Source organism: Protomyctophum parallelum, assembly GCF_964188405.1.
Source record: "Protomyctophum parallelum genome assembly, chromosome: 4".
Lineage (NCBI taxonomy): Eukaryota > Metazoa > Chordata > Actinopteri > Myctophiformes > Myctophidae > Protomyctophum > Protomyctophum parallelum.
This window is the reverse complement of record NC_139700.1, coordinates 12,924,815-12,941,017: the sequence shown is the minus strand read 5'-3', so window position 1 is coordinate 12,941,017 and position 16,203 is coordinate 12,924,815. Positions and strand designations below refer to the sequence as shown.

Genomic DNA, 16,203 nt, shown 5'->3' with positions numbered 1-16,203 from the left:
CCTATACACTGGCTGGACAACATAGATTCATGCACATACACACGCACGCCCTGCACACACACACGCACGCACACATGCACACGCACACACACACACACACACACACACACACACACACACACACACACACACACACACACACTGTAGACTCAATTGTCTCTGTGCTGGGCCTGGGCTGAGGCTTGTGTGCCCTTAGGAGGTGAAACAGAGAGAACAGAGAGAGAGCAAAGAAGGTCCTCAATTGTCTCTCCAAGGACAGGAAGAGTTATGGAAGAAGAGAAAAAAAACCTGAGAGCGTTTCATCAAAGGCAAATATACATATGTGATGCCTCTTTATAACTTCTTTGGTAGCAGTCCATCCATCCATCCATCTTCAACCGCTTATCCGTAGTTGGGTCACGGGGGCAACAGCTCCACCAGAGTGCTCCAGACTTCCCCTGCAGTGCAACATTAGTGACTTCCTCCTGTGAGTCGATGTGTTTCCTCCAACTGCGCCTTGGTCTGCCCCGGGGACTCCTCCCAGTGGGACGTGCGTCGAGGGAGAGGCCAGAGGCAGATGCCCGAAACACCTATAAGCTGGCTCCCTCTTCGCCTCTTCTCTCTCTTCGCCTGGCTTTCCAGGCGAAGGAGCAGCGTTTCTACTCTGAGTCTCTCTCGTGTGACTGAACTTCTCACCCTATCTGTAAGGGAGATGCCAGCCACCCGTTGAAGAAAACTCATTTCGGCCGCTTGTATTCGCGACCTTATTCTTTCGGTCATGACCCACACTTCATGACCATGGAATAGCAGTCTGCAGTATCTTTTTACTCATCAATGAGGAGCCTATCACTTGTCCGGCCAAAAATTAAAAGATATGATATGATGTATCACAAGTGAAGGCTAATTAATTATTCGTCGCATGACCCATTCAACAAGAAGTTCAGTCAGACAACTCAAGGAGGATGTAATATATATATTTATTGAATATAAGATAATCAATGCAATATATTTATTATGGTTTGGCGATGTATTGGATCTGCTTTTTAGGTACTCAGGTCAAGCGCATCAGTCCCAACCATAGGGACTCTGAATCCCCCGTACCTAAACAGTAGATCCAAAACGACAGGTGGTAGCTGGGGTGGAGGTGGGTGAGCACTTGTATACAGCAGCACGGGTATACAGTATAGCAGCAGCAGAATTGAGCGCAGGTTGTATGACAGCAGGACGCTGATACAGCAGCAGTAAGCAAGCAAGAAGGCAGAGGAATGCAAACCTCTGGTTCAAGTAGCCGGTATGAGATGGGGTGAGTGTGTGATTGGCTGAGTGAATCATGTGGATGAGAGCGTGATGCTGCGGTGGCCCAATTAACGGCCGGCGCGCTGACTGAGGTTCCCTGACTGAACTTGCTCTGCGCATGTCTACGACAGGCGCAAATGCTCATAAATCACACCTGTGTGAAGTGATGGGTTCTACTGTATGTTATGTTATGTTGCACCTATGTGTCTTTTGTGCTGTGTACCTGACTGCTTGTAATGTTGTAGTTGTGTGTATAGGACCCCCTCTAAAATGAGATGCTGCATCTCAAGGGGCCATCCTCCCAATAGAATTCGGTCAAAGTTCTGACATGCATGGTCTCTATACTGCCTCCCCTGATGGAAGGGAAAGGAACTGGTTGGAGTAACGTGTTTCTTTCACACACAATACGTCCTACCGGGGAAACTCCCCCCCGTCAGGTGATAAGTGCAAGCATGCAGTGTCCTGCATGCTTACTCCTCATGCATAGAAGGAAGCATGAGCTCAGTTCGGGTCTTGGCAATATGTAACGGCAGGAACAATACCACTAAAACATCATAATTGAATGTACATATTGTTAATTGTTTAGGAAACAGTGCCAGTATGTGTGGGAGCACACCGTTTCATCCATGTTGTCTGCATGTTCAGGGTGTGCTTTGTTTCAACCTAGCAGATTAATCCATGCTTCTTGTCATTTTAAGAAACAGACAAAAACATCAGATAGGCCTATATATGATTCCCTTTAATAATCACATGCCATACATTCTTAATAGTAATTCTCTTTAAATAAAAATCATTTTTTTCAATCATATACAACTCATTTAAAAACATATTTTCCAGTCACTGTACATGACATTAATGGCAGATATTCTGGAATGTACACTGTATGACATACAATTCTCCCAAAAGGGACAAAATACTTTTTCTTCTCTTTTTTTTTTTGCATAACAGGGCATTGTTCCAATACCTCAATAAAGGTGGTTGCACACGGGATGCGTTTTTCGGAAAACCGAGGGAAAAACGCAGCAAAGAATCCGAAAGACGCAGCAGTGTGCAGGTCCCTAACTCTTACTGGTGAAAGAAAGACTTCATTATAGAAAATTCTGTATGAACCAACATTTAAATGAATTTATTTGAATGCTTTGAATTGGCAGCTGACACAGACCCTAACATGGATAATGGAACAAACAATCATCTCACAAAATTTAAAGAAGTGCACTATGGCACTCATAGTCCCAGGTATTGAAGAACCTTAAGACCCAGCACTGCAGATGTAGCGGCTTGTAGCCTACGGTGGAATTGTTGTAGGTTCAATTAATGTGCAGACAAATATACAAGTGTTACACTAAACTCTTTTATGAATGATTGTTCTTCCTCTCATTGTCTGACTGAATGCTATAACTACAGCTTGTGTCCTTGTAGCTTGAACACAAACTCACACACTTGCAGTACTATAGTGCACACAGTATATAGCAAAGTGAAAGTTCGTTTTGCTAAATATGCTTAGCTGTTGGTGTTTGACTTTTACTTCTTTGTGATGCATTTTTATGTAATTAAGCCTCTTCTTCTTAATATTATTTTATGTCCCGTTTTTTGCCAATCTTCCCCTGTTTTCTCCCAATTTAGTTTAGTTCTGCTGATGCTATGCTGTTTGGTCTCAGTGATAGTATTGAAACCACATGCCTCCTCTGAAGGAATCACGTGCGACTTCTTTTTACCCATCAATGAGGAGCCGCACAGTGGAGGAACACCCCCAGCAAGCCAAATGACGCCATGATGACGTCCTCTGGTGACTCTGATGATGTTCAGGACTATAGGCCAGATCACAGCCAATATGGATCTGACTACGGTAGTTATGATCGTCCAGGTCCTCTGCTTGCTGGGCCTTTTCCTCACAGTTCAACAGCCCTGCTGACAGCTGATCAGACTGTGGGAGTCACTTCAGCAGCAATCTGAGAATCCCATCGGCAAATAACGGGAAAACAGCGACCCCAGTCTGTCTTGAGAGACCACTTGAGCAGAGACAAAGAAGAAAACAAGGCTGGTTTGTTGGAATGTCTGACATGCACTTTACCTTGCAATGCGTAGTTTTCCAAATGAAGGTCTCACGATAGTGAATGGAATCCCTACACTCAAAAGATTTTTTTTCTTTTTGTATTTTGTTTTCATAAAAAGGATTTTTGTTTAATCAAAGTGCATATATTGCATTTTACAATAGAACTGTGCCTTGTGTTCAGCTCAAAGGAATGATACAACTGCACCTACACAGCCATATTTCTATGTGCAATAATAAATAAATGATTCAGTAAAAAAAGCCACTAGCTGTTGCCCGAAAAGTTTACCTTGAAAAGTTTATCATGATTTTCAGTTTGGAGTTGAACTACGGAGTTGTTGAAAAACAGTGAACCCAGCTTTATATCCTCTTAAGGGTCATCCACACCAAGAACGATAACTACAATATAACTATAAATTGGGGATGTCCCGATCAATTTTTTTTGCTCCTGATCCAATTCCGATCATTTGATTTTGAGTATCTGCCGATACCGATTTGTCCTGATCCAATATTTATATACACATCTCCATAATGAGATCAGTTATTAAAAATCTTCTTATTTTGATTAAAAGCATGTTCTGTGAGCTGCTGTAAAGCTTTAGCGAGGATACTGCAACCTGAACAGAGTCAACCCCTTTGACCTTTCTTATTTAACCTCATACGCCACTCGCGGATAACACCGGTGTCACAGATTATACAGTACCAGTGTTTATGTGGATTATGCGGTTGACACGAACCTTAATCCGCATGTCCTAGCACCTAGTTAGCAACTAATGTCATTAAGTATATTTAAAACCCATTTTGGGCGGGAACCCATTTTGGTGTTTTAAACATTGTTATAATTTAGCTATTGAAAAATAGCAGATCTAGCTTGTAGGTCTGCTATTTTTGAAAAATCGTGAAAGTATCTATTTCAGAAAACTGGAGGATTTAGAAGATTTATTATTTTAATTTTGAGGTCAGGCCTAAATGGGTTAATGCACAGTACACACCGGTTGTTATGCTCACACACCTTTATCTCTTATCTCTGGTAATGTGTAAATATGTTTTCTTTTCTTTTTATCTTTTTTTTCAGACCTTAATAATAATAATTACTCATGAACAGAAAAGGATGCAACACAGCAAAACATTGGAAATGTCAAGAGGGTTGAAAACTGTCAGGTTCCATGCACTGTATACAATATTAGCCAGCTTTGTGTAAATGTTTGTATTGCATTTTCCAATATCGTAAAGCAAAATTGAGATGCACTCTATGCATGAAAGGTTCTGTACAATAAAGTGTATTATTCATATTGTTGCTGTTATTCCTCGGGTTTGTTCAACACCGGCATTGGACGTGTGATGTCTTGGTGCACTTTGAGCTCAGCTGCATTAGTGTTCGCTGCATTCAGAAGGTCCGGGGCGATCATACGAAGCTCTCCTCCATGTTGGAGCACAGCAGAAAGGAGTCGACCAGCCGAGGTTTGATGAGCTGTTGGTGGTCGGCAGCATCTATGCTGTCTGGACACCCCGCTGCTAGCCGCCTCAGTGCAGCCTGGAGAGAGTACATACATTAGGAACTGGCACTGGATACACATACAGCAGTCCGGCAGCCGACAGGCTTCTTTTGTTTAAAGTGGGACATTTGGTAGTCTCTTTTATTGGCCTAAAATATTGTCTATATACTATACATTCATAAATCCACTTGCTGACCGGCTGTCGGTATTGAGCAATCTTTTTATAGGGGTTTCTTGTGACCCTACCATTAACATCCTACTAAGGCAAAAATGTCAAAAATTTCAAACTTTTCTTTTGCTTTAAGTAGCATGTGACATGTCAAACTAAAGGGTTTTCATGATTCTGAATCCATTCCAAGCATTAGTTTTGCACAAAAAAACACTCCTTGGGCTAAAAAACTGCCATAGCTACTTGCCCATAATGTGTCCAAAATGGTGCTGACCTCATTACATTTGTGCTGATCTCATCACATTGTCATGACGGCTATGGCCGTATTGTTAAGAAAACTGATGTATGACTTTATGCAACTTCTGGAGGTGTCTAGTAACAGCATCATAGTGGCACTAACGAACCCTATGAAGAGCTGTTACCGGGTCACGTCCAGGCTGCGCAAGCACTGGCTCAGCAGCCTGCTGCTGATTAGGTAGGTCAGTACTTATATATGCACTACTGTACTTTGTTTTGTATTAATTGCCCGCTTTTATCCTTTTCCCATGTTGTTTGTCTTTTTGTTTTTTGTACGTTGATCTTGTGTGATATGGACTACTGTCTGAAATAATTATATATATGGCCATTTTTAGCCCAAGGAGTGTTTTTTGTGCAAAACTAATGCTTGGAATGGATTCAGAATGTCACATGCTGATGCTACTTAAAGCATAAGGAAGGTTTGACATTTTTGTCTTATACTGGATGTTAATGGTAGGGTCACAAGAAACCCCTATAAAATAAATGTCTCTATACTGACAGCCGGTCAGCAAGTGGATTCATGAATGAATGTACGGTATTAGTATATAGACAATATTTTAGGCCAATAAAAAAGACTATATACCAAATAACCCATGTGGCTCAGGAGGTAGAGCAGGTCGTCCAATGATCCGTGGGTCGGCGGTTCGAATCCCGGCCCCTCCTGTCCACATGTGGAAGTGTCCTTGAGCAAGACACTGAACCGCACATTGCCTCCAGTGGTTGCCACCATTGGCGTGTGACGCTGGCGTCGACTGTTCGCCGCTTCACTTCCCAATGACTGAATCAATGTAAGCGATTTGAGAAGGCGTGTGGTGCATAGAAAAGCGCTATAAAATGCAATCCATTATATTTCGGGGTAGGAGGGGGGGTGGATTGAAAGTGAAATACTCTCTCTAGACTAATTGTAATTTAAAAAATGATTACATTAATGATGTCAGGCATCCATCGAAGGCAAACAGTCCACACATACTGTACAAATGCACTGCATATTAACCCTTGGCTAAAAAAGATGAAGAATCATGGTTAATTTGAGTGAACTTGCAGGCGCTGCATTACTGTATAGTGAGAAAGGGAGGGCATGTCTTATTAGCACAGAGAGGCTGTCCCCCTCCCCCCACTCTGGTACTATATGAATATGATCAAGTCCTATCAATTATGATCGAAACGAGAGAATGATAAAACATGAGAAGGAATCATATTCATGACATGTACATATTTAAACACACAGGCCTGTGTGTTCTCATTATAATGGTTGGAGTTTGAAGATGCTGGGTTTGGTTTGATGTGTTCCCATGCTGCCCCGTGGACGTAATTAAGCTGACCAGTCATTTGGTGCACCACTGATGGATGGATAGGTTGTTCAGTGTGGTGCAGCCAGTGTTGATTCTCTCGACTAATACTATGACGAAAAATTTACGTCGACTACCTTTTTTCACTGACGAAAACTAAATGGAAACTAAAATGAAAACTAAGCAATGATGACTAAACTAAGACTTAATATATCGACAATTTTGTCGACAAATAAAAACTAGGCTAAAATGTTAGGAAGGGACAGATCTACAAGCTCAAGATCAGTCATTACGACGGCATCAAGGCCCACCAAGATACATTTTAGTCGACTAAATCAACTGAATCAACTCAACTCAATTTAGTTGACTAATAATCTTATGATATTTAGTCGACTAAAACTAAACTAACACTAACGCATTCCAGGTGACTAAAATGTGACTAAAACTAAATTTAAACTATTCAAAAGACTATGACTAAAACTTCAACGCTTCAACCTGGTGTCTCTGGGCACGTCATTTATTTATGTTTTTCTTTTTTAATGGTCAAACATTTTCAAAAGTCTTAATAGTGGAAAATAGCTAAAGGCTCACAATTTGTCACATTGTGATGTGTTATGAGTAGTAGTTAAGGACACCCTTGGTCCCTAGGGACCTCGATGTCCGATTTCGGCATTCTCAGGACACTCCCTAGGGACGAGGGGGCGGGGCCTAACCCTTTTTTTCCGATGACGTCATTATATTGATTTTGCTGATTGGAGCTTCCGGTATCTGAGGATCAGATTGGATGAGGACGGCAGTTTCATCGGTGCCAGTTTGACAATCAATGATCATTAATTTAAACTATTTCGCAATTACAGTGGTACTGTATACATGCCAGTGAAACTAATTTTAAACCGACCTCTGTGACAGTTGGTTCGGCAAAGACTGTGTGTCTGTGTGCGAGTATTGATTTTGCATGCTTGGATTTAAACGAGCTGATCGTATTGATTTCACCTCTGGTGGTTGACTCTCTCTCTCTCTCTCTCTCTCTCTCTCTCTCTCTCTCTCTCTCTCTCTCTCTCTCTCTCTCTGACAAATATTGTCATGTATTCTGGCTCTCACCAACAAGTCTGGAGTCACTGAACTAAAAGACTTACAGCTTAGATTATTTCCAGTTTGGTTATAAAAAGTCGGGGAGGAACTGATGATGCAACTGTCAGCCTGCTTAACCCCTTGGCGAACTATCTCTAACTCCCCATCTTACTAGGCCAGCTTTTTATTGATTTTACGTTTCCTTTCAGCAGTATGCAGATAGGCACCGTTCTGCAGAGGCTCAATGACATAGAGGTAAATGGTGGTTTTGTCTATCTTGTCAGAGACTTCCTCTCTGACCGTCCTTAACAGGTCTGTGTTAATGATACTCTGTCCGACATCATTCTGCTTATTATTGGTGTTTTACAGGGGACTATCTTATACCCCTTACTTTTCTCATTATATACAAATGTATTCACTTATACCAGGGTTTTTCAATTGATTTTGACTTACAGACTACCATTCTTCTGACTAAGAGCAACCTGGGGACTACCACTATTGTGTCAGGTGGGCTGACCATCCCGTCCTGCATTTCTTGGGACAGTCGCGAAATAGCACATTTCACTCAGTTCAAGTCATCCCCCAAATCAAAAGATATAGGAAACTAATTGAGCAGGCTATGGGATAGCGGTATTGATTCTATCTGGGGTGTGTGGTCCTGGGATCAATAGTTCGTATGGACCCTGTCAGGGACATGCTTTTGCTGGGGGCTGTGTGAGTGTGGGTGTGTGTGCGTGTGCGTGTGCGTGCGTGCTGGTGTGTATGGTGAATTTTGCATGGTCCACGGTGTCTTAATGTCTTGTTTAATGTATGACTTGTATTATTTTGGTACGTGGTGCTGTATTTTGTGACATTTGCATGGGTCAGGGTGTCTTAATGTTTTGTTTTAATGTATGACTTGGGTTATTTTTGGTATGTGGTGTGGTGTTTTGTGACATTTGCATGTTTCAGGGTGTCTTAATGTTTTATTTTAATGTATGACTTGGGTTATTTTTTTGGTATGTGATGTGGTATTTTGTGAGTTATGCATGGTTCATGGTGTCTTAAGGTTTTGTTTAATGTATGACTGGGGTTATTTTGGTATGTGATGTGGTGTTTTGTGAGTTATGCATGGTTCAGGGTGTCTTAAGGTTTTGTTTTAATGCATGAGTTGTATTATTTTGGTATGTGATGTGGTGTTTTGTGACATTTGCACGGGGCAGGGTGTCTTAATGTTTTGTTTTAATGTATGACTTGTATTATTTTGGTACGTGGTGCTGTATTTTGTGACATTTGCATGGGTCAGGGTGTCTTAATGTTTTGTTTTAATGTATGACTTGGGTTATTTTTGGTATGTGGTGTGGTGTTTTGCGACATTTGCATGTTTCAAGTTGTCTTAATGTTTTATTTTAATGTATGACTTGGGTTATTTTTTGGTATGTGATGTGGTGTTTTGTGAGTTATGCATGGTTCATGGTGTCTTAAGGTTTTGTTTAATGTATGACTGGGGTTATTTTGGTATGTGATGTGGTGTTTTGTGAGTTATGCATGGTTCAGGGTGTCTTAAGGTTTTGTTTTAATGCATGAGTTGTATTATTTTGGTATGTGGTGTGGTGTTTTGCGACATTTGCATGTTTCAAGTTGTCTTAATGTTTTATTTTAATGTATGACTTGGGTTATTTTTTTGGTATGTGATGTGGTGTTTTGTGAGTTATGCATGGTTCATGGTGTCTTAAGGTTTTGTTTAATGTATGACTGGGGTTATTTTGGTATGTGATGTGGTGTTTTGTGAGTTATGCATGGTTCAGGGTGTCTTAAGGTTTTGTTTTAATGCATGAGTTGTATTATTTTGGTATGTGATGTGGTGTTTTGTGACATTTGCACGGGTCAGGGTGTCTTAATGTTTTGTTTTAATGTATGACTTGGGTTATTTTTGGTATGTGGTGTGGTGTTTTGTGACATTTGCATGTTTCAGGTTGTCTTAATGTTTTATTTTAATGTATGACTTGGGTTATTTTTTGGTATCTGATGTGGTGTTTTGTGAGTTATGCATGGTTCATGGTGTCTTAAGGTTTTGTTTAATGTATGACTGGGGTTATTTTGGTATGTGATGTGGTGTTTTGTGAGTTATGCATGGTTCAGGGTGTCTTAAGGTTTTGTTTTAATGCATGAGTTGTATTATTTTGGTATGTGATGTGGTGTTTTGTGACATTTGCACGGGTCAGGGTGTCTTAATGTTTTGTTTTAATGTATGACTTGGGTTATTTTTGGTATGTGGTGTGGTGTTTTGTGAGTTATGCATGGTTCAGGGTGTCTTAAGGTTTTGTTTTAATGCATGAGTTGTATTATTTTGGTATGTGATGTGGTGTTTTGTGACATTTGCACGGGTCAGGGTGTCTTAATGTTTTGTTTTATTGTATGACTTGGGTTATTTTTGGTATGTGGTGTGGTGTTTTGTGACATTTGCATGTTTCAGGTTGTCTTAATGTTTTATTTTAATGTATGACTTGGGTTATTTTTTGGTATGTGATGTGGTGTTTTGTGAGTTATGCATGGTTCATGGTGTCTTAAGGTTTTGTTTAATGTATGACTTGGGTTATTTTTGGTATGTGGTGTGGTGTTTTGTGACATTTGCATGTTTCAGGGTGTCTTAATGTTTTATTTTATTGTATGACATGGGTTATTTTTGGTATGTGGTGTGGTGTTTTGTGACATTTGCATGGTTCAGGTTGTCTTAATGTTTTATTTTAATGTATGACTGGGGTTATTTTGGTATGTGGTGTGATGTTTTGTGATATTTGCACGGTTCAGTTTGTTTTAAGGTTTTGTTTTAATGTATGACTGGGGTTATTTTGGTATGTGATGTGGTGTTTTGTGAGTTATGCATGGTTCAGGGTGTCTTATGGTTTTGGTTTAATGTATGACTTGGGTTATTTTGGTATGTGATGTGGTGTATTTTGTGACATTTGCATGGGTCAGGGTGTCTTAATGTTTTGTTTTAATGTATGACTTGGGTTATTTTTGGTACGTGGTGATGTATTTTTGGTATGTGGGTATGTGGTTGGGGAATTTTTACATGGTTCATGATGTCTTAATGATTTGTTTAAGGTATGAGTTGTATTATTTTGGTAAGTGATTGTATGTTTTGTGGCATTTGCATGGTTCAGGTTGGCTTAATGGTTTATTTTAATGTATGACTTGGATTATTTTTGGTACATGGGGGTGTATTTTGTGGCGTTTGCATGGTGCATGGTTCAGGCATGCCGCGGGCATGTCTGTGGCCGTTTGAGCTGTGAGGTTGAGGTTAATACTGAGTAATGTACGGTTAGTTCATGCTAGTAGGGTACATGTTTAAAGTAATCATGTATATCATATTGGCGTAACTAAATTTGAAATGAGTTGAGTGGACTTTGTATTTTTAGATGAACACACTATGTTGTTCACCTACAATTATAGGGATCGATGACTAGAGTAGATTGACGGCATTTTACAATAGCTACTATTAGGTATTATTGACATTTAAAGTTAGATAGACTATAGTCTATACTACATGGTGGTATAGGCATCCATGGATTTCCAGGGAATTCAACCCGAATCTGTAGACGGGGTCTGTACACAAAACACAATGTTTTGTGTTGACAATAACTACGAGGCAATAACAGCCATCATACTAGTAAATATTATGTATACTAGTTAAATTATCTAAACTCTGTGATTTGGCATAGACATTTTTCACGACACATAGGAAGAGTCTAAACTACATGCATAATAATAAAATATGGTTGAATGTTTCAAATACTGGATAGTTAGAATGGGTCATGCATGTTTTTAATACAACCACCTTAACATCACCATGTCTGATGGTGCAGTGTGTAAATGTAACAGGTTATCTACATGGTGTATACTAAAGCATGTAATACTGATGTACCGATGTTTTTCCAAGAGTTCAGATCGTATAGTTTAGAAAATTGTGTAAGTCTATACTATACGAGGTCTTTAGATCATGGTCAGCACCAAATATCATACCAAAAGTCTGTATCTTATGTTTATCAGGTTTTATTTTGATCAGAAAATAGACAATTATGCAGATGAACATACACTGTAGCACAACATGGAGCAAAATGTACAAGACAATGAATTCACCAGGATATCAAATATACTCAGTCATCAACTATTTCTAATGTATATATATATATATAGATATATATATATATACAATGATGCAATCAGGTCAATCATAGTGGTAATAGTTATGTCCTTGATTATTATATATTTTTTTGGATCATATCAGGGTAAATCCTTCCAGTAATGCAAATAAGATGTACATAGCCTATGGATTCTTGACATTGGCAGTGGTCCTACCTCAATACCGCTAGTTCTCAATACCTTAATAACCCTCGGTATAAAATCATCAGTCCACAACTTGTTCATTAAATCTTTAAAATGATTGTAGAAGTAATATCGGGGCGTAATATTCAAACATGTGTGCTCGGTTTGACTAGAATGGTCTATGCGGCAGCCGTTGCAATCATCCTTCGTCTGTTCGATTATAGCGTTTGCGAGTAGTTGACCAACATGTATTTTCAGAATATCTGTAAGATTTGTGGGGTTTGTCCCAGCAAACTCATCCAAAGTCAGTGGCCAATTCAGGGGATATGGCGGCGAAAGCAATGGTGTGTCGGAGGCTGGAGGGTCATGGGGAGCAGTTGAATTTGGGGGTGATAGGTCTACCATCTCAAAATACTCTGTGTCCCCCGCACCATAGCCCCAAAATGCCCTCTCAAAATGTTCATCGTTCTTCGGATCATAGTCGCAAAATGCCCGGGCATCATCATATTCATCGCTGTCCGTATCTGCAGTACTGATGTTATGCCACCACGGGGGGTGTATACACGGTCCATTGCGGGTCCATCCACCATGAGAGGTCCCTTCATTCGAGTTTGATTCTCCCAATGAAGAAGTAGAATCCTCCATGGTGCGTGAATGGCGCAATATACCGGCAATAATGAGTTAGCATTTTACCTATAGTGTAGGAGGGGGTGGGCTGGTAGCTGCAATTGTTGGACCATCGGTTTCTAGATCAGAGTGGGGCGTGGGTGCATCGTTTTCTAGGACGCTGTACGAATTATGATTTACAGGACGGTTATCCATTGAGAATAATGAACCGCCAGCTGGCTTTGGGGGATCACCGAGCGAGAAGCTACTATGTCTGGAATTCACCATCTAACCCAATGATAAAATTACCACATTTGACAACGTCATCAACCTCGTGAACGTTTGCAAGTTTCTCTAGTTGTTGGCTCCATCTTTGACTGATTCTGTGCCATTCTTGTGGTTGTTTTGACTCTGTGATGGTCACTTCACTTTCCGAGGTTGGTTTGATGAGATGTGAGTGTAGCGGTCTAGACATGTCCATCTCAACTTCATTACTCCGCATTTGTGCCTATGTGACAGTGGGTCAAGAGAGAGGTGATTCCAGACATAGTAGCTTCTCGCTCGGTGATCCCCCAAAGCCAGCTGGCGGTTCATTATTCTCAATGGATAACCGTCCTGTAAATCATAATTCGTACAGCGTCCTAGAAAACGATGCACCCACGCCCCACTCTGATCTAGAAACCGATGGTCCAACAATTGCAGCTACCAGCCCACCCCCTCCTACACTATAGGTAAAATGCTAACTCATTATTGCCGGTATATTGCGCCATTCACGCACCATGGAGGATTCTACTTCTTCATTGGGAGAATCAAACTCGAATGAAGGGACCTCTCATGGTGGATGGACCCGCAATGGACCGTGTATACACCCCCCGTGGTGGCATAACATCAGTACTGCAGATACGGACAGCGATGAATATGATGATGCCCGGGCATTTTGCGACTATGATCCGAAGAACGATGAACATTTTGAGAGGGCATTTTGGGGCTATGGTGCGGGGGACACAGAGTATTTTGAGATGGTAGACCTATCACCCCCAAATTCAACTGCTCCCCATGACCCTCCAGCCTCCGACACACCATTGCTTTCGCCGCCATATCCCCTGAATTGGCCACTGACTTTGGATGAGTTTGCTGGGACAAACCCCACAAATCTTACAGATATTCTGAAAATACATGTTGGTCAACTACTCGCAAACGCTATAATCGAACAGACGAAGGATGATTGCAACGGCTGCCGCATAGACCATTCTAGTCAAACCGAGCACACATGTTTGAATATTACGCCCCGATATTACTTCTACAATCATTTTAAAGATTTAATGAACAAGTTGTGGACTGATGATTTTATACCGAGGGTTATTAAGGTATTGAGAACTAGCGGTATTGAGGTAGGACCACTGCCAATGTCAAGAATCCATAGGCTATGTACATCTTATTTGCATTACTGGAAGGATTTACCCTGATATGATCCAAAAAAAATATATAATAATCAAGGACATAACTATTACCACTATGATTGACCTGATTGCATCATTGTATATATATATATATCTATATATATATATATACATTAGAAATAGTTGATGACTGAGTATATTTGATATCCTGGTGAATTCATTGTCTTGTACATTTTGCTCCATGTTGTGCTACAGTGTATGTTCATCTGCATAATTGTCTATTTTCTGATCAAAATAAAACCTGATAAACATAAGATACAGACTTTTGGTATGATATTTGGTGCTGACCATGATCTAAAGACCTCGTATAGTATAGACTTACACAATTTTCTAAACTATACGATCTGAACTCTTGGAAAAACATCGGTACATCAGTATTACATGCTTTAGTATACACCATGTAGATAACCTGTTACATTTACACACTGCACCATCAGACATGGTGATGTTAAGGTGGTTGTATTAAAAACATGCATGACCCATTCTAACTATCCAGTATTTGAAACATTCAACCATATTTTATTATTATGCATGTAGTTTAGACTCTTCCTATGTGTCGTGAAAAATGTCTATGCCAAATCACAGAGTTTAGATAATTTAACTAGTATACATAATATTTACTAGTATGATGGCTGTTATTGCCTCGTAGTTATTGTCAACACAAAACATTGTGTTTTGTGTACAGACCCCGTCTACAGATTCGGGTTGAATTCCCTGGAAATCCATGGATGCCTATACCACCATGTAGTATAGACTATAGTCTATCTAACTTTAAATGTCAATAATACCTAATAGTAGCTATTGTAAAATGCCGTCAATCTACTCTAGTCATCGATCCCTATAATTGTAGGTGAACAACATAGTGTGTTCATCTAAAAATACAAAGTCCACTCAACTCATTTCAAATTTAGTTACGCCAATATGATATACATGATTACTTTAAACATGTACCCTACTAGCATGAACTAACCGTACATTACTCAGTATTAACCTCAACCTCACAGCTCAAACGGCCACAGACATGCCCGCGGCATGCCTGAACCATGCACCATGCAAACGCCACAAAATACACCCCCATGTACCAAAAATAATCCAAGTCATACATTAAAATAAACCATTAAGCCAACCTGAACCATGCAAATGCCACAAAACATACAATCACTTACCAAAATAATACAACTCATACCTTAAACAAATCATTAAGACATCATGAACCATGTAAAAATTCCCCAACCACATACCCACATACCAAAAATACATCACCACGTACCAAAAATAACCCAAGTCATACATTAAAACAAAACATTAAGACACCCTGACCCATGCAAATGTCACAAAATACACCACATCACATACCAAAATAACCCAAGTCATACATTAAACCAAAACCATAAGACACCCTGAACCATGCATAACTCACAAAACACCACATCACATACCAAAATAACCCCAGTCATACATTAAAACAAAACCTTAAAACAAACTGAACCGTGCAAATATCACAAAACATCACACCACATACCAAAATAACCCCAGTCATACATTAAAATAAAACATTAAGACAACCTGAACCATGCAAATGTCACAAAACACCACACCACATACCAAAAATAACCCATGTCATACAATAAAATAAAACATTAAGACACCCTGAAACATGCAAATGTCACAAAACACCACACCACATACCAAAAATAACCCAAGTCATACATTAAACAAAACCTTAAGACACCATGAACCATGCATAACTCACAAAACACCACATCACATACCAAAAAATAACCCAAGTCATACATTAAAATAAAACATTAAGACAACCTGAAACATGCAAATGTCACAAAACACCACACCACATACCAAAAATAACCCAAGTCATACAATAAAACAAAACATTAAGACACCCTGACCCGTGCAAATGTCACAAAACACCACATCACATACCAAAATAATACAACTCATGCATTAAAACAAAACCTTAAGACACCCTGAACCATGCATAACTCACAAAACACCACACCACATACCAAAAATAACCCAAGTCATACATTAAAACAAAACATTAAGACACCCTGACCCGTGCAAATGTCACAAAACACCACATCACATACCAAAATAATACAACTCATGCATTAAAACAAAACCTTAAGACACCCTGAACCATGCATAACTCACAAAACACCAC

General features: G+C 39.9%; 1 protein-coding gene across 3 annotated transcripts in view; it reads right to left on the bottom strand.

Annotated features, from left to right (window-relative positions):
- Nucleotides 1–1,993: 1,993 nt before the first annotated feature.
- Nucleotides 1,994–16,203, bottom strand: part of insc (INSC spindle orientation adaptor protein) — a 91,188-nt gene continuing 76,978 nt past the window's right edge. For all 3 annotated transcript variants that reach the window (XM_083763608.1, XM_083763607.1, XM_083763609.1), the window contains one exon: nt 1,994–4,859. In XM_083763608.1, the coding sequence (XP_083619734.1) occupies nt 4,731–4,859 (129 nt within the window). In that variant the 3' untranslated portion in view covers nt 1,994–4,730. The remainder of the gene's footprint in view (nt 4,860–16,203) is intronic.